The sequence below is a fragment of the Betta splendens genome, chromosome 6 (genome assembly GCF_900634795.4).
Source record: "Betta splendens chromosome 6, fBetSpl5.4, whole genome shotgun sequence".
Lineage (NCBI taxonomy): Eukaryota > Metazoa > Chordata > Actinopteri > Anabantiformes > Osphronemidae > Betta > Betta splendens.
In genome coordinates this window covers 18,504,444-18,525,785 of record NC_040886.2, presented here as the reverse complement: position 1 = coordinate 18,525,785, position 21,342 = coordinate 18,504,444, and the positions used below count along the sequence as shown (strand labels likewise).

Below are 21,342 nucleotides of genomic sequence, written 5' to 3'. Positions count from 1 at the left end.
AGCGTTAGCACGGTGCTCAGCGTTAGCACTGTGCTCAGCGTTAGCACGGTGCTCAGCGTTAGCGCTTTGCTCAGCGTTAGCACAGTGCTCAGCGTTAGCACTGTGCTCAGCGTTAGCGCTTTGCTCAGCGTTAGCGCAGTGCTCAGCGTTAGTGCTTTGCTCAGCGTTAGCACTGTGCTCAGCGTTAGCACTGCGCTCAGCGTTAGCACGGTGCTCAGCGTTAGCGCTTTGCTCAGCGTTAGCACAGTGCTCAGCGTTAGCACTGTGCTCAGCGTTAGCGCTTTGCTCAGCGTTAGCGCAGTGCTCAGCGTTAGCGCTTTGCTCAGCGTTAGCACTGTGCTCAGCGTTAGCACTGTGCTCAGCGTTAGCGCTTTGCTCAGCGTTAGCACTGTGCTCAGCGTTAGCACTGTGCTCAGCGTTAGCACAATGCTTAGCGTTAGCGCTTTGTTCAGCGTTAGCATGGTGCTCACTGTTAGCACTGTGCTCAGCGTTAGCACGGTGCTCAGCGTTAGCACGGTGCTCAGCGTTAGCACTGTGCTCAGCGTTAGCACGGTGCTCAGCGTTAGCACTGTGCTCAGCGTTAGCGCTTTGCTCAGCGTTAGCACAGTGCTCAGCGTTAGCGCTGTGCTCAGCGTTTGCGCTTTGCTCAGCGTTAGCACTGTGCTCAGCGTTAGCACGGTGCTCAGCGTTAGCACGGTGCTCAGCGTTAGCACGGTGCTCAGCGTTAGCGCTCGCCGTTAGCGCTCGCCGTTAGCGCTGTGCTCAGCAATGGCGCTGTGCTCAGCGTTAGCGCTGTGCTCCCAGCGATGGCGCTGTGCTCCCAGCGATGGCGCTGTGCTCCCAGCGATGGCGCTGTGTTCCCAGCGATGGCGCTGTGCGCAGCCTTAGCGCGCAGCATTAGCCTGAATGAGCCGCATGCAGAAGCAGACGTCTTGGTTCCCAACAGCCACGGCTCTGATAGGAACGGTACCACGACGGCACCGACTCCACTGACTCCACTCATCGGTGAGGAATGCTTTACGTGACAAGACAGAAACACTTCAGAAGTCAGTGTCTCATCCTCCTCTCCCCCATGAACACACAAGAATGTGTGGCAAGGCGCAAATATAAAACACAAGTGTTTGAGTAGAAAAAAGCCCCAGTCAGCATCCCCCGTGGACCGAGCTGCTCTGTTGCCAGCACAGCAACCCTTTGACTCATCAGGATGGAGCCAAGTCTGGGCCGAGCCCAGCACCAGAGCGCTGTTTACCAGCATCCTATGAGATCATACAGACTCGCCAGCGGAGCTCGGTTCCACCGGCTGAAACTGGACGGGTCGGCACAGGTGGTCCCAGAAGCACACGGAGGGAACGGCCACTTCTCTGAGGCTCCTCTGAACCATCAGACTCTGAGGAGAGTGTGGTGTCTGTACAGAAGCATCACGCTACCACACGTGTTGAATCCAGTTTGATCATGGCCTCATCACCTGCTCTCCTGTCTGAACATCTGGGGGTCAGAGCGAGGGAAGCAGGACGCCGTGTACCTCAGTCGGCCTCACCCTCATGGATCTTTCTTTTCCGTTTACTAGAAAACCAACAGAAACCTTTCTGAATGAAATCTGGAGCCTGAAAACTTAATTACTGATTAAAGAGGGGAATGAAACATCAGGTTACTCAATAGGTCTCTCTCATTTCAAAGTGGTTTAACATGACTTCCACTGTAAAGTCCTAACAAGGACAAGGTGACACTGATGCTCTGTCTGAAGTCTTATACAATCATTTCGCCACATTTCAAAGCGTCTGAGTCAGCGCACACTGTGATGAATGACGATCAGCTCCACGAGCCACATTTAGCGTTTTGATTCATTATCAACACAGCTCTGGGCGAAGACAACACTCCAGCCTTCGTGACAACAGATGAGTCATGGCAGCAGAATGCGATGGAGCAGGAAACATCGATGCAATTCCACTGTTAACTTCATAGGAGCAACGATAGTAAACAGGCTATTTTGGAAACATGTTTATGGGGCACTGGAGGGACATTCATCTGCTGAAAGTGGAGAAGACAACGTGGATCAACGCCTTTGCATTTGCTCTGCTTGTTGCCTCATTGCAGAAATAGGAAGAGATAAACAAGCGCCGACCAATAAATCACCGCTGTGCTGCGTTCAAGGTGCATGAGGCCATCGATACGGCTGACGCTTCGTCCTCCGGCTCAGACATTCACCGTTCACAGAGGATGTGGAGAGTAAAAGCTGTACAGCCTCAGAACAGACGCCGGTGGGAGGAACATTTACATATTTATTGGTCAATAGGACAGAAAGGAAATTAGCTGTGACAGTGAGTGGAACTTCAACAGTCTCCAAATCCATCTGCACTTAGATTCAAACAATAAAACAATGAGCAGACACGTCAGCTCTGCACCACAGGGGGTCACATAAAATCCAAGGCTCTGGATATTTCACCTTCACTGATCCTCCACCTCAGAGGAGATGCTGGATCCAGACAGTGGAGCCACAGCGAACAGCTGATTCTGAACAGCTACAGACTCATCATTAACGCCATCAGTAAAACTCCTGAAAGACTTCAGATGAAATCTTTACTAATCTGTGCTGGTTTTCATTTCATCTCAACATCTGGAACAAAGGTATGAAACGGTCTGACGTGCTACAAAATAACCCACTGCAATCACAGCTATTTCTCATGTGTGTTGAAATCTGTGATGAAGCGGTTCAGTTCCTCCACGTTTCAAGAATTATCCAGGAATGACACTATTTTTAGCTGCATCGTTGCAGAACTGTGTGCAGCGTCCCTGACGTCACACAAAGTCTAACCTCTGCGCGGCCTGAAGCTTTAGCCGGTTCCATCCAGCTCTGCCTTTATGTGCTCCCACAGAAACACCTCCACTCTCAGGTCCCACATGGTGTAAATCTGAGTCCTTCACACTGGAACATTCCTGACGTGGGAAGAGTCCGGACAGCATGGAGCTGGTTCAGGACGCGCTCCCAAACCAAAAAGCACATCAGGTTGTCAATATTTGGTCAAACGCTTGTGATCGCTGAGGAAAAGCTGCTGTTTAAACGGTTTAAGCCGGTTCTTCCTCCCGGCTGCAGACGGGTCAGGGTGAATGTTCCGTCCCGTGGCTCAGACAGGTTTTCAACTTCTGGCCCAATGTTCTAACAGCTCATTTCGTCTTTCAACACAACACAACAGCAGCGCTGGAAAGTCAAACACTGCGTTTAAGAAGGATCTTCCTCAGATCAGAGCAACGCATTGAGCATCTGGGTCTCACACCAGCGAAGGACAGCGGCTCCAACCTTGGTTATGACAGGTATCCGACAGATCAATATTCTAAGATCTGGATATTTGCGTCCAACCTCAATTTTCTCGAATCTCAGGAATAATACAGGAAACTTTTATCTGAGTCTTTACAATCATACGCAGATAAAGGCAGAAAAATATTTAGAGTCACATCTCAGCATGTTTACAGAAGCTGCCACCTGGTTCTCTCTGGTTCGGTTCCGTACCGAGACCCAGAACAAGCCCACTGGACCCGACGGACGGGTCCAGCTCTCTGTGTGGGTCCACAGAGATTTTGCACCTGTAAAATGGTAAATACTCCAGCTTGTGTTTTCCCCCCAAAACAAATGCACACTATGATTTTCCGTTGTTTGGAAAAAAGCTGAGAGGAATGTTTGGGCCTCACATTCAGACAAGTGCATGTCCCTCGGTGCATTTCCAGGAGGTATAATGGTTTAGAGCCATGAAAGCAGCACGGCTACATACCAGAGCAGCAGAGTTAATCAGATCCGTATCATCCCCGTTTTATCTCTGTGCTTATTAAACTATAAATAGACACTGAATGTCTAATAATAACATTGGGCGGCGGCCAATGAGCTCACAGTTTGCTCCACTGACCCCCGACTGTGGAAATCAATCACAGCTTCATCTGCACCCTAAGTGAACACACGACCAGACTTGATTTAATTTATCCCTAATTTAAAAACTATTTCTGAAGCAAAAGTTAAAGCAAACAAAAGGGTCCTGGCCCAGTGATACGGACTCAACGAGGGAAGCCACAGGTGGTCGCATTCACGGTGATACGATTCAACTCCAAAACCCTGCAAACCAGTAAGAGGACAACTCATTCAGGAACAGAGGAAACTGTGTGAAAAAAAGATCCAGGCTTCATCCTTTGGCTCCAGGTCGGAGCAAAGGTCAAACCTCCACCGAGCCGAAGTCAGCAGCAAGTGTCCAATAATGAGAACTCGCAGCAAAAGATGTACAGAAAAAATAGCCAGATTAGATTCAAATAGAAAATAAAAAAAGGATCAGACTGAACGTCCAGTGAACGGCTGCTCCGTGTGTGGAACGGTGACCTCAGGGATAAGGGTCAGGATCCAAACTCTACCTGCACCAAAACACAGGAACACGGCTCTGCAGAGGGTGATGACATCATCGCCGGACAACCTGACAACCAACAGGAAATGGAATAACTGACCACTTCAGTGGTTGATCGGCTCACAGTAGTTTGCGAAACCAATATGAACTAAGCAGACATTCATTAATCCTGAGTTTGTGTCCACATTAAACCAACGCACTTCCTTCCTTCACAGCTCGGCTGTGACGCTTTCTTCATTCTGGATGAGCTGAACGAGCCGCTTCCGTCCTCCAGCGTGTCCTGCACCCGCTCCGCTGAGCACAAAATATCGTTACATAAAACAAAAATAGATCAGACGCAGCGGTGAGGCTTCGTGGTTCCTTCCTCCCCTTTTTGGGGCTCTGACATTTGAACTTTACACTATTCTGATAACGTTTAGGTCATTTTGGTCATTTGTCAAGCAAATGCCAAAAATCTTCTGCTTGTGGTTTGTCAGATGTGATGATTTACTGCTTCTTCCCGTTTTGTATCACTGGAAATCAAATATCTTTGGTTTCAAACTGCTGGTCAGCAGTTCTGAGGTTCTGAGTATTTATGACGGCCCTAATTCCAGGCTGTGGATGTTCTACATACATCATGTCCGTCAGACAGCTGAAGCCACACGTTCAGATGCACAGTCGTCCTCGAGGCCAAGAGCGAAGTTGGGTCGGTCCAGAACCCTTAAAGGCAGCGAACCACCGGTTCAAGCGGCACTAAAAGGACGCGGACATGGACAACATCTCTGCAGCGGCGCATCCGTTGCCATAGCAACACGTTCGTCTAATTACACCTAGCCCCTTGTAATAAAACGGAGCCGCTGAAAATCTAATGTTGGAAATATTTCATCTATTGACAACATCTACATCCAACTGACAGGGTCAACGGGCGCTTCCATTCAAACCACGTTCTCAACAAATATTAAAGAAGAAGCCTCAAACTATGCAAATTGACTTGAGACACAAAGTCTCCACTTTGTACGGCCGCAAATAAATATTTAGCGCGGAGGGAAGAAGAGGAGGTCGATAAATCAGTTCCTAAAAGCCTTAGTCACTTCGTGAATGCGTCTGAATGCGTGTGCTTGCTTTCGGACCGACTCTCTACATGTGGGGTAGATGGGCTTGACGTGAACTGTCCCACAGTCCCTCCCACTGGGTCTGGCATTCAGGTACAGCTCCCTCCCTCCAACTATAAAGCCTCATGTTTGCAGAGTAAGCTTCAGACTCCAGCTCATGGTAAAGTCCTCTCAGCCTCAGACTCACCTCACGCCTCCAAACTACACCCATCACACGCTACAGGCGCCAGCTCCAGGTGAGAACCTTTACTTTTAATCCCAGAGTATTGCATTAGATGTGTTGATGGTGCGTCAATAAGGAGTTTTTTTGTGTTTTTTGTGTGCGTTACCTCATTGTTTGTCTAACGTTCAGGAAAAACCACCAAGCTCTTGTTATTACTCCCAGTTTGCAGCCAGGATGAGGTTAGTCCTGCACACGGTCGTCTGCTGCTGCCTTATCACCACGGTGCTCCCGCTGAAGGGAGACGAGCTCACGTCCAGCCTGAAAAAGAGGTGAGGTGGAGGGTTCAAAAGCAAAGACGGACCCGTCAGTTCATCATGGGATGGAATGTAAAACAATATAATGAATCTCTGAACTCTAATAAACTTTAACACAGTATTACTCATGAGTCAATCATGGTGGTGTTTTCTTCATGATCGGAGGTGAACAGGATAAAAGCATCCTCCTCTGTCTCTGACAGCATCTTACTTCTGTGTTGAAGGTTTCAAATATGGCTGCAGAGCCACGTGAAGCGAGACCTGAGTAGCAGCGCAGCCGCAGCCGCAGCCGCAGCCACAGCCGCTGACCGCCTCCCTGGTGTCCATGTTGGAGCCCAGCAGGACAAAGAGGCGCCAGCCCCAAGGTATCAAACCCCACATCCTGTCTGCAGGACACACGTGTCACCGTGGGCAACTGTTGCTGGTAACACTAAGCCAGTGGTGATAATGGAAACTCAAACGGCTCTGCTTTCTTCTTCTGGTTTCTACTTCAGAGCCAAGAGGTCAGCATCAACCAAAGCAAATGGCTGCAAACTTGGCACATGCGTGTACCAAGACCTGATGCACGAAATCTACAAGATTAACAACAAGCCCAAAGACGCCAAGGCTCCTCTCGGCAAGATCGGGCCTTGTGGCTACGGGCGGCGGCGCCGCGAAGCCGCTCGGCTCCTCTGGAGACACAAACGCACATGTGCAGTGGTCTGAGACCGGAACAGGACTAAGAGAATCCTCCAAGGTCTCTGCAGATGAACAGGTTTCATTCCACACACTTCAAACAGGAGAGCTGCTCCATCTGCACAGCCCAGAAGAAGCTCAGGTCGCGGGATGGGAGACTCCAACCATAGAAACTGATTTATAAGAATGTTGGTCCTCCATCAGACATGAGCCTGGCAGCCTGAACTGGGGACGGAGAAGAGACGTCACATGACTGGATCCCAGACGCTCACAGTCAGGATCCCCTGAGCAAACTGGACCGTATTTACCCCCAGCACTTATCTACATGTACAGTGTATATAGCTAATACATACAGCTCCTTATACTCAACAGTAATAAAAAGACAACATCTCTGTTAACGTATGTTAAGTGTGTAAATCAGTTCCTTGTGTGTATGTAAGTTAAGGAGGGTGAAACGAGCCATCATCTGTTGCCATGGAAGCGATGGAAGCTGCAGCTCAGATGTGATGGAGCTGAACGGTGCTGTGCTGCCATCTAGCTTCCCAACAGCAAATGAATCCATTAAATGGGAAATGTGCCTCTTGTTTAAAACGCATATCTGACATTTATCTGCTCCGTAGTTTGAATGTAATAAACCCTGATTTAGCTGAAATGACTTGAAAATGTATTTGGAAGCCTGAGTTGTGTACTGAGGAACCCTCAGTCCTGGCTTTAATGGCTCCAATGTTGAATGAGTGAATGCAAAAATAAAAAGAATATGAAGTTTTGTGAAGCCTGAGACGTACTGATGTCAGGAACCTTCCGCCTTCGTCTGGTTCAACCTGATTAAACCACGGGTTTGATAAAGTGCTAAACTTGTGACGCAATGTGGTTCATTCCTTAAAAATAAGCCGTCAGCTGCAGCGTCTCTCGGAAACACATGTTCCAGCGTTTGTACTGGGTCAACATGTTCCTGACATTGTGTAATCGGTTCAGTCTTGGCAAAGACAAAGCAGGTTTTGATGAGGAGGCGGCTCCGCTCCAACGCCCAGATACAGACCGCACAAAAAGTGGACCACAGCATCAAGGTTCATCATAATCCACTTCCACGTTAAAACCTTTCTGTTCCTGTCGAGTGAAAATTATAAGACGCTCTAGAATCATGTACCAAGGATTCGTTCCTAAATCCCTCCTAAAAGTCACATCATTTTCAGCACCTCTAGTTCATTTTCTTTTCTTTGTAAAGCTCATTCATTAAATTCAAGAAAAATGAGTCAAACGACTTAAATAACGACTGGGTCCAACTGACGACAAAAACAATGAGACTTCTGGAAAACTAGGAGCCTGATACACGTGTAACTTCACTGACTCCTCAGTTTGTCATAATATTCTAGTTCTTATTAAATTCATCCATAATCAGTTGCTGCTGTAGAAAATATTGTGTGCATATAATTAAACAGTTCCCTCTGTCCAGATGGTGGCGCTGGACTCCAACATGAACCCTAAGCTTCAACTCCAGTCGTCTGCTGTGGACAGTAAGGACACAAACAAGCATCACTGACTGGGTCAAGACCAGGCCCAATGGTCCTGGTCTCACCGGCTTCAAGCAGACTGGGGCGGGTCAGGTCTCAACTGGAGCCTGAAAACTTCCTGTTCTCTGCTGCACCGATGCAAATCACTTCCTGAAAGTCTGAGCTCTGTATCTTTAACTGGTGCAGCCTTCTCATTTGTTCTCGACAGTAACTGAAGAATCAGCACGTCGGTGGTGGACGGTTAAATAAGGACCTCAGCGCCGCCAGGATCATCAGGCTCACGGACACAGTAAGTACACACCTGCCCCCGCTGAGACTGGGGTGAAAACGTGTGAAGCTGTAGGAAACTTCATCACTTCAAAGGCTGAGGTGTGTGTGCTTCTGTGCCTGGCTGTCAACCTGCTGCCGCTCGGACAGAGACAGAGATGATGCTCTGAAGTCAAAGGAAACGGGAAGTTTGAGTCTGCGATGGGGAAGAACTGCTCTGATGTCTACATGCAGTTTATGGTGTAAACAGGCCAACGGCAGCGCAGCGCGTACTGTGAAACTCTGCAAACAAACAGGGTCAGTCCAGGTTTACGCTCCTCAAAGTTCAGGTTTGTAGACTTAGCCCCAAACCTGGATCTGACTCAGTTAACAAACACTGAGCAACACTTTCTGATCACCATCCTCAGACTTTATGATTCCTGCAGGCTGTTACCACAGTTTACAGATGTAGAACTTCTTAAACTTAGACGTCTTAAACGCAGACGTCAGGTTGTAAACCTGCACCACACACGGGTGGACGGGACGCTTCCACCTCCTCTGGACTCTGCACCACTGCTTCGCTCCAGACCTGAGCCTGATCTGACACAAATGTTTTATCTTTTACTTCCTGAAAAGCTAAAACATGACTCGTGGGTTTCCTGTCAGTTGTTCAGCCATCAACTGCAACAAAATGGGAATAACACCATGATCCAAAGCTCAGGTTGGATTTGTTGAACCCGCATTCACTGTGCATGGATGAGGGGAAACGAGCCAAAACAGTCAGGCCTCAGGACCTGGGTTTATCTAGCAGCTCTATTATTACACCAAGTCTGCACACGCAGAAAGCAAAGGGGGGGGGGGGGGGCAGCATTCTTTAAAGGCCTGTGTAGCAGTAGCAGAACATGACAAGATGTATCTTACCTTGCTAAAACATGTTCTAGGACTTAAATCTCTTACTCATAGGTGTAGAGGTGATTGAACCTCACCAGACACCAGCTGGACTCAGGCTCCGCCCACACGGGGCCAACTAATAATTGACCGGAGATATCACAGTGTTTGCATTTGTACTTTATTTTGCTAATCCACAAGATAAAATGTGTCACTATAATAAAGAGCTTCTACATCCACCAGCTCAGAAGACGTCGGTCCTTTCTGTTGGAGCAGATCAAGATGAAGAGACGAGACATTCCACTCTGCAAGCAGCAGTCCACGCCCAGCTTGGGGAAAGGTGAGCAAATACTCTATACAATATAATCTGTAGCTGTGGAAGCGGGGTCCATCCTGTAGAAGGGCTCCAAACAAAGAGCCGCCTGTGCAGTGAACGTCCGTCAGTCCTCCTTCTGACAGATGTACCTGCTGCCAGTCCATTCTGAGCTTTGTTCATGTTGTGACACAGCAGCTCAGATTAGCACCCTAAAATAGAGACAGAGGGATCAACAGCGAGCAGCTGCATTAAACACGGGCACCGACCACATGAACGGCAGAGTGTGACTGGACGAGAGACACAGACACCGAGACGAGGCTCCGTGGTGCCGAGACCCGACACGAGTTAAAGAGAGAAAACTGAAGCGATACGAGCGCCAACAGAGAGCAGAGGAGCCACCATGGCCCAAACCGCCGCAGAAGGTAAGGCTACGCCGGATCCTTCAGGCCAGTGAGCGGCTGGAGTCAGAGGCCAGTCCGGTCAAACTGACACCAAGCGGCACCAGTGACGTTAGAGCTTATCTGTGGAGACCAGAACCGGGACGTGTGACGCGTTGATGCACTGTTTGTGGGTCAGACGCCGTCAGCTGCTGTCAAGCTGCTCACGTGGAACCTAACCGCTAACAGTGTTGATGTCAACCAGGTTTCAGCCCAGGCAACACCTGATACCAACACATTCAGCCCTGCTTGTTTATCCATGATGCCAGGAGCAGGGGCCCGATCCAACTGTAACACATCACGTAACGCGAGGACAGAGGATGCTGCAGAGCAGCAGCCAGAGCTATTTAAAACTAACAACTGCCGTAACCTTCACCCGGGTCAGAACCAGTAAACACCAGCCTGTTCCCAGCAGAAGACGCTGCAGGCAGGTGGTTTACAGTGACTGACCGCGCGGACCAGGCCTCATGGTGGCTCAACAACAGCGCTGGAACCCAACTCGCTCCGTGAGAAGGCGGAGCCGCTTCCCCTCGGCCCGTTTGTGTCCGTCTCCGGTTTTGTTTACGGCCTGAACCTCGGTCATGTTGTTTTAAAGGCGCTGCCGTGTTTCATCATGTCAGATGATCTACTGGCTCCTTTAACGAGCAGTAAACAAGCCATGAAGCTTCAGCTTCAGCCGAGGAGCCTGTTCTGACACACAAGCTCACGCTTCAACGCCTGTCGTCTCATTTCAGAGATGCCGCGACTTTTCCAGAGAATGTCCATCAACGACATGGACGAGAGCGTGCGTCTGATGGCAGAGAAGGTTTATGCCTCCGCACTGAAGGAGGAGAACAACAAGACGGTCATGGCTCTGTTCTCTGTGCCGGAGGACTGTCCCATCGGGCTGCATGAGGACAGACAGAGGGCCCTGCAGAGGGAGCTGGCTGAGCAGCAGTCCAAGGAGTCCAGGGAGAGGTACGGCACAGCAGGGGGTCACGCAGGCGCCGCTGCCGCCGCCGCTCACACAATGACCCTGCTCACGTGTCTTCAGGAAGAAGAGCTTCAAGCTGAAACGCTCTCACTCTGTATCCGGAGCCGCACCCGAGCCCAGCGTCCCAGACGGCTTCCCAGAGTTCCAGAGGGTCACCATCAGCGGAGACCACTGTGCAGGGGTAAGATGACCACACACATACCACACGCAGGGCTCAGTAACCACACCTCCACTCACCAGGTGACGGTGGAGGACTACGAGCAGGCGGCCCGCAGTCTGGTCCAGGCGCTGCTCATCAGGGAGAAGTACTCCAGGCTGATCTACCACCGCTTCCCCAGAACCACGGCCCAGTTTCTCCGCACGGCCTCCAACGACACGTGGCAGCAGGAGCACGAGACCTTTCCGGGTAGGACCCTGTTCTCAGCGGGACCCGTTAGGACACGGTGGTACTAGAACAGTCCTCAATGAGCACGATGAAACATCCCCACCAAGTGAACAGCACCAGCTGCAGGTACTGCAGGTATTAGCGCAGACGCAGCGGGTACATTAGCTGCGGCGCAGACGCTGCGGGTACAGCAGCTGCGGTGCAGACGCAGCGGGTACAGCAGCTGCGGGTACAGCAGCTGCGGGTACAGCAGCTGCGGCGCAGACGCTGCGGGTACATTAGCTGCGGCGCAGACGCTGCGGGTACAGCAGCTGCGGTGCAGACGCAGCGGGTACAGCAGCTGCGGGTACAGCAGCTGCGGGTACAGCAGCTGCGGCGCAGACGCTGCGGGTACATTAGCTGCGGCGCAGACGCTGCGGGTACATTAGCTGCGGCGCAGACGCTGCGGGTACATTAGCTGCGGCGCAGACGCTGCGGGTACATTAGCTGCGGCGCAGACGCTGCGGGTACAGCAGCTGCGGCGCAGACGCAGCGGGTACAGCAGCTGCGGCGCAGACGCTGCGGGTACAGCTACAAACAGTCATTCAGCTGTGAATTATTGTAGCTACAGGACAAACATTGAACCAGGAGCCCAGAGCACCTGAGAAGCCTAATGTGAGTGTGACGTGACCTTCTCCGCCTCCTCAGACATCCTGCCTTGCCCTCAGGAAGGGGAGGACCCCTACTCCATTGAGGGGATCCCCGACGACCTGAACTACGAGCTGCAGATGAAGGACGGCATAGTTCACGTCTACGACAGCGCAGAGGCTCTGAAGCAGGAGCAGGTTCACAGCCTCCCGTACCCGGACCTCGAGACCTTCGCCATAGACCTGAGCTACATCCTGGCAATGATCGTCGACGGCCCGACGTGAGCAGACGAACACAGCTCAGTGTTTGGCCACCGCTCAGATTGACATCAGATTCATTAGATGATCGAGGAAGGAGCATCGCTGAATCATTTGTTGGTCTCACTGTGTGTTGCCTCACAGGAAAACCTACTGTCACAGACGCCTGAACTTCTTGGCCTCAAAGTTTCACCTTCATGAAATGATGAACGAGATGGCGGAGCTGAAAGAACTGAAGAGCGTTCCACACAGAGACTTCTACAACGTCAGAAAGGTCTGTTTGCATGTAAACAACCAGCTGATCAAACCAGCGATCAGCTGATCGTCTGGTCCTCACATGGGGGCAGCTGGTGTTTCATGTTCCTCATGTCCCACACAGGTGGACACACACATTCATGCTGCTGCCTGCATGAACCAGAAGCATCTGCTGAACTTCATCCAGACCACGTACCAGACGGACGCAGAGCGCGAGGTGCTGGAGCGAGGTGCTCAGAAGCTGACGCTGCGGCAGGTCTTCAGAAACCTCCACAAGGACCCGTACGACCTGACCGTGGACTCGCTGGACGTGCACGCCGTGAGGACCGGGCCACGCGCTGCATCACACGATTCATGGTGTTGGAGGACGACTCTCACCTCTCTCTCCTTCAGGGCAGACAAACATTTCATCGGTTCGATAAGTTCAACTCCAAATACAACCCGGTCGGCGCCAGCGAGCTGCGGGAGATCTACTTGAAAACAGACAACTTCATCAAAGGAGAGTACTTTGCCCGAATCATCAAGGTTTGGAGCCAACGCTCAGTGTTTGCTGTTCTATCACCTCAGACGCATTCGTGTTCAGCATCAGCTTTAAGCGAACCTTCACTTTTATAGATTTCTCTTCTAAGGGAGTTTGTAAATTATTAGAGAAAACATTAGTTTCTTCTGTTCTGGCTTCGGAGGACTGTTGATGAACAGCTGCCACTTGACTTTTGCTTTATCACCCGCACCATTAACTTCCTGTGGTTCGGTTCTGCAGGAAGTGGCTGCAGAGCTGGAGGAGAGCAAGTACCAGCACGCGGAGCCGCGCCTGTCAATCTACGGCCGCTCGCCCAGCGAGTGGGAGAGTCTGGCCTCCTGGTTCATCCAGCATAAGGTCCACTCCCCCAACATGAGGTGGATGATCCAGGTTCCCCGCATCTAGTAAGAGCTGACTGAGCAGCATCAGACCACGTCAGGCTCCTGTCCACACACTGCATCTATACATGTATGTTGGTTCTTTGCTTCTACAGTGACATTTTCAGGGCGAAGAAATTAGTCCCCAACTTTGCCAAGATCCTGGAGAACATCTTCCTTCCCCTCTTTCAAGCTACAGTCAATCCACAAAAGCACAACGCAGTGCACGTCTTCCTAAAATACGTAAGTACGTAGAGGTCAGTGAGTTGACCAACATCCTGACACAAGCGCGTTACCAGATGCTCGTCCTGCAGGTGACGGGCTTCGACAGCGTGGACGACGAGTCCAAGCACAGCGACCACATGTTCTCCTACAGGAGCCCGAAGCCTGAGGAGTGGACGGCGGACGACAACCCGCCCTACACCTACTACCTGTTCTACATGTACGCCAACATCATGGTGCTCAACAACCTCCGCAAGTAGGTGATCCCCACCCAGAGGAACATCAGGTTCCCACACACACCCACACACACCCAGTCTGAGTGTTACACGTGACACGAGCCTGGATGGAAACCACCACACAATGCGTCAACGCTGCTGTGCTGCTCAGATCAGTAATGTCTCAGCTTCATGGTCTCTCTCAAGGGAGCGAGGACTCAACACTTTCCAGTTCCGCCCTCACTGCGGAGAAGCCGGCTCCATCACACACCTGGTCTCCGCCTTCCTCACCGCAGACAACATCTCCCACGGACTCAACCTCAAAAAGGTGCAGTCCCCCATCGTACCCGTGCTGCTCATCAGCTCTGAACATAGACATAAACCACAGGGAGACTCTCATGTCAACCTATGTCATTCCTCTGCAGAGTCCAGCCTTGCAGTACATGTACTACCTGGCACAGGTGCCCATCGCCATGTCCCCGCTGAGCAACAACAGCCTCTTCCTTCAGTACTCCAAGAACCCTCTGCAGGAGTTTCTGCACAAAGGCCTGTGTGTGTCCCTGTCCACAGACGACCCCATGCAGTTCCACTACACCAAGGTGCAAACCTCTGCAGCGATGACGATCGCACACCTGGACCGAGGCTGTACACTGCACTGTAAAGCTGTTCATGTTCCAGGAGGCGCTGATGGAGGAGTACGCCATCGCAGCCCAGGTGTGGAAGCTGAGCACATGCGACCTGTGTGAGATAGCCAGGAACAGCGTCCTGCAGAGCGGCCTCTCGCACCAGGTACAGAAACGCTGGTTTCAAACGGGTCAAGGACACAGGTAGAAAACAGCTCCACTTATTTCCACTTTGTCTTGAACCGGGACTTTGTAAATGGGACAAAATAGCATTTGTCAAACCTGATCTTCAGGTTCTGTTTGTTTACGGATGTCCGGGCCTCACCCACTGCTAAGCACCTGGCTCCAGCGGGCCCTGGTACACCCAGTGAACCCAGTGAACCCAGTGCACCTGAGGCTGGAAGAATGACAAGGAGGCATGACTCAACACGTGTACCAGGTCGTCGGTGCTTGGTAGAGCAGGGCGGCCTGAGAACCAGGCCTGGAACACAGAACCTGGCAGTTCTCTGGTCTACACCTCCCACTGCCTTCACTGTGTTGATTCATGCAGTTTAAAGAACACAATGCAGGGGACACAGAGCGTAGTGCTGGTATACACACAGGTCCAGACAGAACACCTCCTGGCAGCTTCCAACTCCACCCTCCGCCTCCTGCTGTGTCATCATCAGAACCCGTCCGCCTGCTTGACCCGCACGGTCCTGCCCGTCACAGCCACAATACTACAATTCATTTAACAGTCAATCAGTTAAGAACACTTGCAAATGTGTTAATAATAAGAACAAGGATTGCGTAACTTGACAAAGTCCTTTGTATAAACTCAGAGAATGTTGAACATGCTCGACTTTCACCCGCAGGAGAAGAAGCTTTACATCGGGCCCGAGTATCTACAAGAAGGGCCGGAGGGCAACGACATCCGTCAGACCAACGTGGCCCAGATCCGCATGGCCTACCGCTACGAGACGCTGTGCAACGAGCTCAGCCTTCTGGTGGACGCGGTGAAGACGGAGGGCGGCGGCGACGGCTCCGCGTCCTGATGACGTCACCGCAGCAGCTGTCTGTCATGATCTACCTGATGCATTGTGGGTCTGAGGCCTTACGAACTGTACATGTACAGACATTTTCTAAACTTTTATTTACATTTACTACTAATGTGCGTTACCTTCTTCCACGCGCGTTTTAAGGTTTAATCCTGCAGCGTGTGACTGTTCGTTTCAGCTGGAGGCCAGTTGGACTTCTACAAGCAGGGTCCTACACGTTATTGCTTCATAGTTTTAGGTTTTGTTCTGCTATAAAAATAAAAGCTGAAGAACACACGGACGTGTTGAGCTTTTTTAACAGTACACATTCAAGACACATACATGTAAATTTGGCCTAGCTAAGCTAAGCTAAGGCTTCCCTGACACATGGTGAATGTTTGGGGTTAATATGAGACAGCACAAAATCTACTCAAACCATTTGTTTACATGCAATATGAGACGCGACTTTTTTACAGTTTAATTTACTCAAACTTCAGACCTTTGACCTTCTGCAGCGATGCTACAGCTAATGCTAATGCATATTAGCGTTAACAATAACAAGATTAGTAGAGTGCAGTCGGAGCTTAATGTTCCGTCCGAATCACTCAGATTTTCTAGACTTTAGTTTTCTGCTCACTTTGAAGAAAAATACGGGGAAAAAATACTGTTAATTAGCAAAAAAGGTCCAACCTGTAACAAGCGGCTGTTGTTATTAATTACCTGAAAGTTATTCAGGATGTTTTATCTTTTATACGAATTGCTGCCAGTTTGCTGGGCGGAAAAAAACAAAAGCTGAAACAAAACCATAATACACATAATGCAACTTCACTTACTGCTTTTTTAATTTGCATGCTTAAACATTGCACAGGTTCACACAAAGTTTATTGACATATTTATAGGACCATGGTAATTCGAGTGTTGCAAACTCTTCATTTCATTGATCCACACAGTTAAGTGCAAAAAGTGAACATGTCTTTATTATGACCATAACAACGGTCACAATTCAGGTTTACAACTAGAATGAGTTTAATTACAGTTTGACGGGGTCTGTCAGCGGAATGAGGATGTGCTGCCACCTGGCGGCTGAAGCTGCGAACTGCAGCGCGTGTGCAGGTGAGTGAAACAAAATGAACTGATCTCTGTAATTATCAGCGGTTTCTATTCGTGAATACGCTTAGACGGAGTCTGGAAATCACGCACCTATTGGTCCAGATTGCTCTTTTATTAAACAGATGCTGTTTGTGTTTGACATAAAAAGGTGGAAGCATTAAAACATCTTGTTCTAGCACATTAACGCAACCAAAATGTATTTTTAGTTGTCTAATAAAGATTCATATTCATGGTCTGTTAGCAGATCAGACGTCAATAAAGCTATTTAGCAAATGCTTCTGTGTAAAAATAAAAGTCTGTTATATTACTATTAAGCTTATGTCTCTAACTTGAGCATGTAAAATATCTAAATATGATCAAATGCAAAGTTCAACACACAACAGAAGCTGAACTGGCAGTTCATAGTGTCACTGTGACCTCATATAAAGCATTAGAGTTTAGTAAGAGGAAATAATACATAATTAATACAAGTTCACGTTTCATTTAATACTTCAGCATTGACTCAGTTCACAATAATCACAACCACATCACATCAAAGTGCAGCTTGTGATTTAGTGGCTTTAAAGACGTGGATAGAAGTCCCTATTTACAATAAAGTTAATTTACGGGTTTATTGTCTATGTTCAGTCATAAGTGAAAAATTCCCACCTCAGTAAATCGTTTGGAAAGTATAGAAAAAGAGCAGGAACGTAAACTACAGTACGTTTACCAGTACTTTAGATGTTAGAAATAGTGACAGCAGCACACGAGACTAATAGAGGTTATGTTTTACAGCAAGATAAAAACGAACACTCAGTCCCGTAAATCCAAAGTCACTATGTCTGATTCTGAACTGGACGAGCATGAGTTGCTGTCAGATCCAGGAAAATGCAGGGTCACATTATACAGTCTACACAACAGCAGCATCCTGACAAGCTAAGAAGATGAGGAGGAGGACGACCAGCTTCTGCTGATGCAAGTCCAGTAAAGTGACCTCCATCAGTCGAATTATGTGACATGACCCAGCACTGCTACACGTCAGAACTCTGCAGAGGGTACCTCCATCTTTTTATTTAAACACAGGACTGGCGTTAAAATGAGTGATGCTTTGAAATAAACATGGACACGGATATGTCTGAACCAGTGAGGAACGTCAACAGAAATGTGACAGCGAGCATCCCTTTACATGGACTGACTGCAGCTCAAATGTTAGGAAGTTATCACGGTCGTTATTTCTACTGGCCTCTTGTCTTAGTACGAAGCTAATCAACTGAAAGCTGGCAGGAAGAGACGGCAGCCTAAACGTAATGTGTTCAGTTTGCTTCTATTGTCTCTGCTCTGCCTCATTTACATTCACAACAGACATCGTCAGCATGTAATGGAGTTCCTGTTGTAAACTGTCCGACTCTATAAGCTATTTATCCCTTACCTAGCGCACACATTCTCAGCTTTGATTCTCAATCAATAACTAGAAATGATCTAGCAGTTAATTTAGGTTTTTGAAATTGTTACAAAATAAGGGAGCCGTTTTTAATCAAACGAGGAGTAAGAAACCTCCTCTGCACTGTTAGGCTCGTTTGAAAGTAGAGCAACATTTTGTGTTACGACATGAATCTGTACAGGTGATTTCCTTTCTCACTGTGCGGTGCTAAGGCCGGTGTGGGTGGCCCGCCTCATCAGCCAGGTTGAGGATGTAGCCGGCTACGTCGTCGTCTGTGGGGAAGTCGGACATTACCCACGATTCATTGGCAGCCGTCACCTGCAGGCGGCATATGGGACAGTTTCGGCTCTGCCCACTCCTGCAGAAAGAGGAAGCAGAGAGAAATTACTGTTGGAGATTTACATTACTAGAGTCAACAACTAAACCTGAACAAACAAGAGATCTGACCATTTATCTATGCACTTCTGACAGAAGCTGTGCGCACACGGCAGGATGAGGTCGGCCTTCCCGTCCATGCAGATGCAGCACTCCTCCTCATCGGTCAGCTGCTTCACTCTGTATAAAACCACATGTGTAACTACAACTGATCGTTAACAATAATTAAAGATACAATGATGTAATACTGTGTTCACCACTGGACTGACCGGCCCATCCACATGCTGGCCTGGCAGGAGTCTGTGGACGGGAGCTGGGCAGATGGGCCCTCTGTGGCGCCCTCTGCAGACAGCACCTCAGCAGCCTGGCTGGTGATGTCTCGGTACAGCTGGATGAACTGGTACAGGTTCATGATCCTTGATGCTTCCAACATACCGTTCTCCTTGTTGATCTGGGAGGAGGCAAAGCCAAACAATTCACTCCTATTTATTACTGACTGAATGCAGAATGTCACAGTGCTCTGTGTAAAACATACCATCAGTATCTGTCTGACAGAGATGAGAAAGTGGTCTAAGCCCCTATCACACATCACAAACACACACTCACATCTGTCTCTCTCTCCGTCACAAAATAAAAAGGAGTTGGCCAGCAGCACTGTTGGCAGCGGTGCATGTGCGTGTGCCCATTTAGACTCACTTTGGTGCAGACGATCCTGACGGCCACCTTCCACAAGGCCGTGGCATCGGATCCTGGCTGCACCTCAAACAGCAGGTGCTTCTGCTGTCCTGCAGCCAGCTTGGCGGTGCTGAAGGAGGTCCAGCAGAAAGACAGGAATCATGGTGAACCATTTGGTAAGTGAACAGAAACAACTAAAAGATACAAAATATACACCTTTACTATTTTAAATGTTACCTCCTCTGAATGTCCTATGATGAATTCTCTCCTTATGTGTTGTCTATTGCTATAATGAAGGCACATTCACATAGTCTAATCTGATATGACAACATCAGAATTACCTTTGACTCCAGACTTTATAATTTCTATTGTGACAGCATCACATTAAGAATGAATTAAGAATGAACGAGAATGCCTGGCCTCAGACCCCAGAAACAACAACCCAGGAGCAACAGAAACATCGTAATTTGCAGAAGTTACTGTGATGGTAACTAGAGCAAGGACCTCATTACAGCAGAACTGCTGCTAAATCTTTATCCCATGTGAGACAGAAAGTATTGCAAACGAGTTTTCTAACTTCAAGACAAACTGCTAAACATAATGTTACACGCTGTTATGCTGTATGAGTTCTTTTTCTACTTATCCTAATGATATCTACTATTTTTAGCTTCACTGGGAACCGCTGAGCTAAAGTTATGCAGCCAAATGCGTGTTGTAATGAGCCGAGGGAATAAAATGAGCCAAATGTTTGACTGTTGAAAGCTGCTGCAGTTTGGATCCCATCGAATCGTCTACCTACTCAGAGCAGAACAATCCAACTCCAAGAAACTGTTTTAGACATTTAGGCACTTTTCTCCATATATATTTCTCTCAATATTTTGAGTTTCCTCGGTTTACTCCACTGTCTCTACACTGCATTAACGATGCCACAGTTTGACATCTATTTATGCCAGAGAGGCTGTGACTTACACATCATTAAGTTCAGCCACTCTTGCCAGAAACTCCTCGTAGGTAAGGTAGCCACTGTCACGAACCAGTCCGGCGTGTTTCACCAGCTTCTCAGGCAGATGGGTCATCACCGCCTGGCCTGAGATCTGCTGGCCCATGGCAGCAGCACGTTCAAAGCAGTACCAACAGTAGATTGTGCCTCATACACTTCTGCCAAGCCTGTTGGGAAATTCAATTAAACAGACTGGATTGTTCCTGACAGCATTTGTTTTAGATGCACTAAATATTAGGCAGATTTTGTTGTTTTTAGTATCATACAGATACGTATTGTGAGCTGTATAATACACTTCTTTGTTGGCTGTCTGTCACGTTACCTTTATTTAGTTTAGTTGGCGTTGTAATCTTGAAAGGTTAAACACAAATGAAAAAGACCACCCTTAATAAATAAACTGCCATGTTGTGACACAGTAGATGAACGCTCTGTGACAAATCCTCAGGATAAACCAGCCGCTACTATGAAGTCCACTTCTCCAGACTCGGGCTTCCCGACACCATCCAATATGTTTTCAGCAATATTACATCCCATAACCCAACATATACCAACGAATGCTGGCAGCGTCCAGCAGATTTTAGGCATGTAGTTAATCATGCTGAAGTCGCACACCCACTTCATCTGGATCTACACAGAGAAAACCGACTGGAGGAAGTAATCATTTGCTTATGGACGACTATGAAGAAACCCATAAACCGCAGATCACGCGGGTTTCCTCAAGCTAATGCTGCTAATGCTTCCTGTAGCCAGTGACGTGTTCGTTTTGACGTGCAATTAAAACCCACCTGGAATTTAAAATTTTACGGCAACAGGAGCAGTTTGCTGAGCTGTCATTATGTAATAACGTGGCGCTAGTTTATTATAAAACCCACCGAGCTCCGGACTGTATGAGTTACACAATAAACCCGTCACTGCGAGGGACGGCAGCGTTATTCTGGCTAAAACTCTCTATTTTTACATTCTTCACAAGTCGAACATCACTTGTCTGTTCTAGCAGCAGTTAAACTTATCGGCGCTTTGCTAGGAGGATCTCTTGGAACGTAACTGTTCAACCAAAGATCCAGCTGAACTCTACATACAGACAAACGATGAAGCTGAATAAGTGTCGTGTTATGGAAAGAAGAGGTTCTTACAAAACAACTCTGTCGACACTGGAGGTGGAAGTTTGCGGCCGAGCGCAGTTTGAGCTTTGTTGTGACAGGTCGCCGTTTGATGACGTAGGCGTTAACGACGGCGTTTCTTCTTTTTCTTCTTCTTTTTTTCTACTTTTCG

At 48.7% G+C, this 21,342-nt stretch overlaps 3 protein-coding genes and 1 long non-coding RNA gene across 7 annotated transcripts; 2 read left to right on the top strand and 2 right to left on the bottom strand.

The window, feature by feature from the left end:
• Positions 1-5,724: 5,724 nt before the first annotated feature.
• LOC114857346 (pro-adrenomedullin-like) lies at positions 5,725-7,394 on the top strand. Its single transcript, XM_029153731.3, has 3 exons — positions 5,725-5,962; positions 6,172-6,312; positions 6,442-7,394. Exons 1-3 carry the CDS (start codon positions 5,868-5,870, stop codon positions 6,650-6,652), a joined length of 447 nt encoding a protein of 148 aa, XP_029009564.1. The 5' UTR covers positions 5,725-5,867; the 3' UTR covers positions 6,653-7,394.
• An 816-nt stretch (positions 7,395-8,210) lies between these two features.
• On the top strand, positions 8,211-15,787 carry ampd3b (adenosine monophosphate deaminase 3b). 2 transcript variants are annotated; one of them, XM_029153653.3, is made up of 16 exons: positions 8,211-8,422; positions 9,511-9,607; positions 10,755-10,977; positions 11,054-11,174; positions 11,234-11,399; positions 12,066-12,285; positions 12,407-12,536; positions 12,642-12,836; positions 12,911-13,042; positions 13,278-13,441; positions 13,531-13,657; positions 13,729-13,892; positions 14,059-14,179; positions 14,277-14,450; positions 14,530-14,640; positions 15,329-15,787. In XM_029153653.3, exons 2-16 carry the CDS (start codon positions 9,550-9,552, stop codon positions 15,506-15,508), a joined length of 2,286 nt encoding a protein of 761 aa, XP_029009486.1. In that variant the 5' UTR covers positions 8,211-8,422; positions 9,511-9,549; the 3' UTR covers positions 15,509-15,787. The 2 variants fall into 2 exon arrangements, with proteins under 2 accessions (XP_029009486.1, XP_029009489.1); XM_029153656.2 differs by lacking the exons at positions 8,211-8,422; positions 9,511-9,607 and adding an exon at positions 9,758-10,005.
• On the bottom strand, positions 9,430-10,368 carry LOC129604212 (uncharacterized). The gene is made up of 2 exons (XR_008694906.1): positions 9,995-10,368; positions 9,430-9,792 (listed from the first exon to the last, which is right to left on the bottom strand). It is a non-coding gene; the product is annotated as an uncharacterized LOC129604212 (long non-coding RNA).
• Positions 15,788-16,308: 521 nt separating the features above from the next.
• rnf141 (ring finger protein 141) lies at positions 16,309-21,332 on the bottom strand. 3 transcript variants are annotated; one of them, XM_029153657.3, is made up of 6 exons: positions 21,204-21,332; positions 20,040-20,237; positions 19,092-19,200; positions 18,665-18,846; positions 18,468-18,575; positions 16,309-18,378 (listed from the first exon to the last, which is right to left on the bottom strand). In XM_029153657.3, exons 2-6 carry the CDS (start codon positions 20,174-20,176, stop codon positions 18,228-18,230), a joined length of 687 nt encoding a protein of 228 aa, XP_029009490.1. In that variant the 5' UTR covers positions 20,177-20,237; positions 21,204-21,332; the 3' UTR covers positions 16,309-18,227. The 3 variants fall into 3 exon arrangements, with proteins under 3 accessions (XP_029009490.1, XP_029009492.1, XP_055365502.1); XM_029153659.3 differs by having other exon boundaries at positions 20,040-20,164; positions 21,204-21,327; XM_055509527.1 differs by lacking the exon at positions 21,204-21,332 and having other exon boundaries at positions 20,040-20,842.
• Between the last annotated feature and the right edge of the window lie 10 nt (positions 21,333-21,342).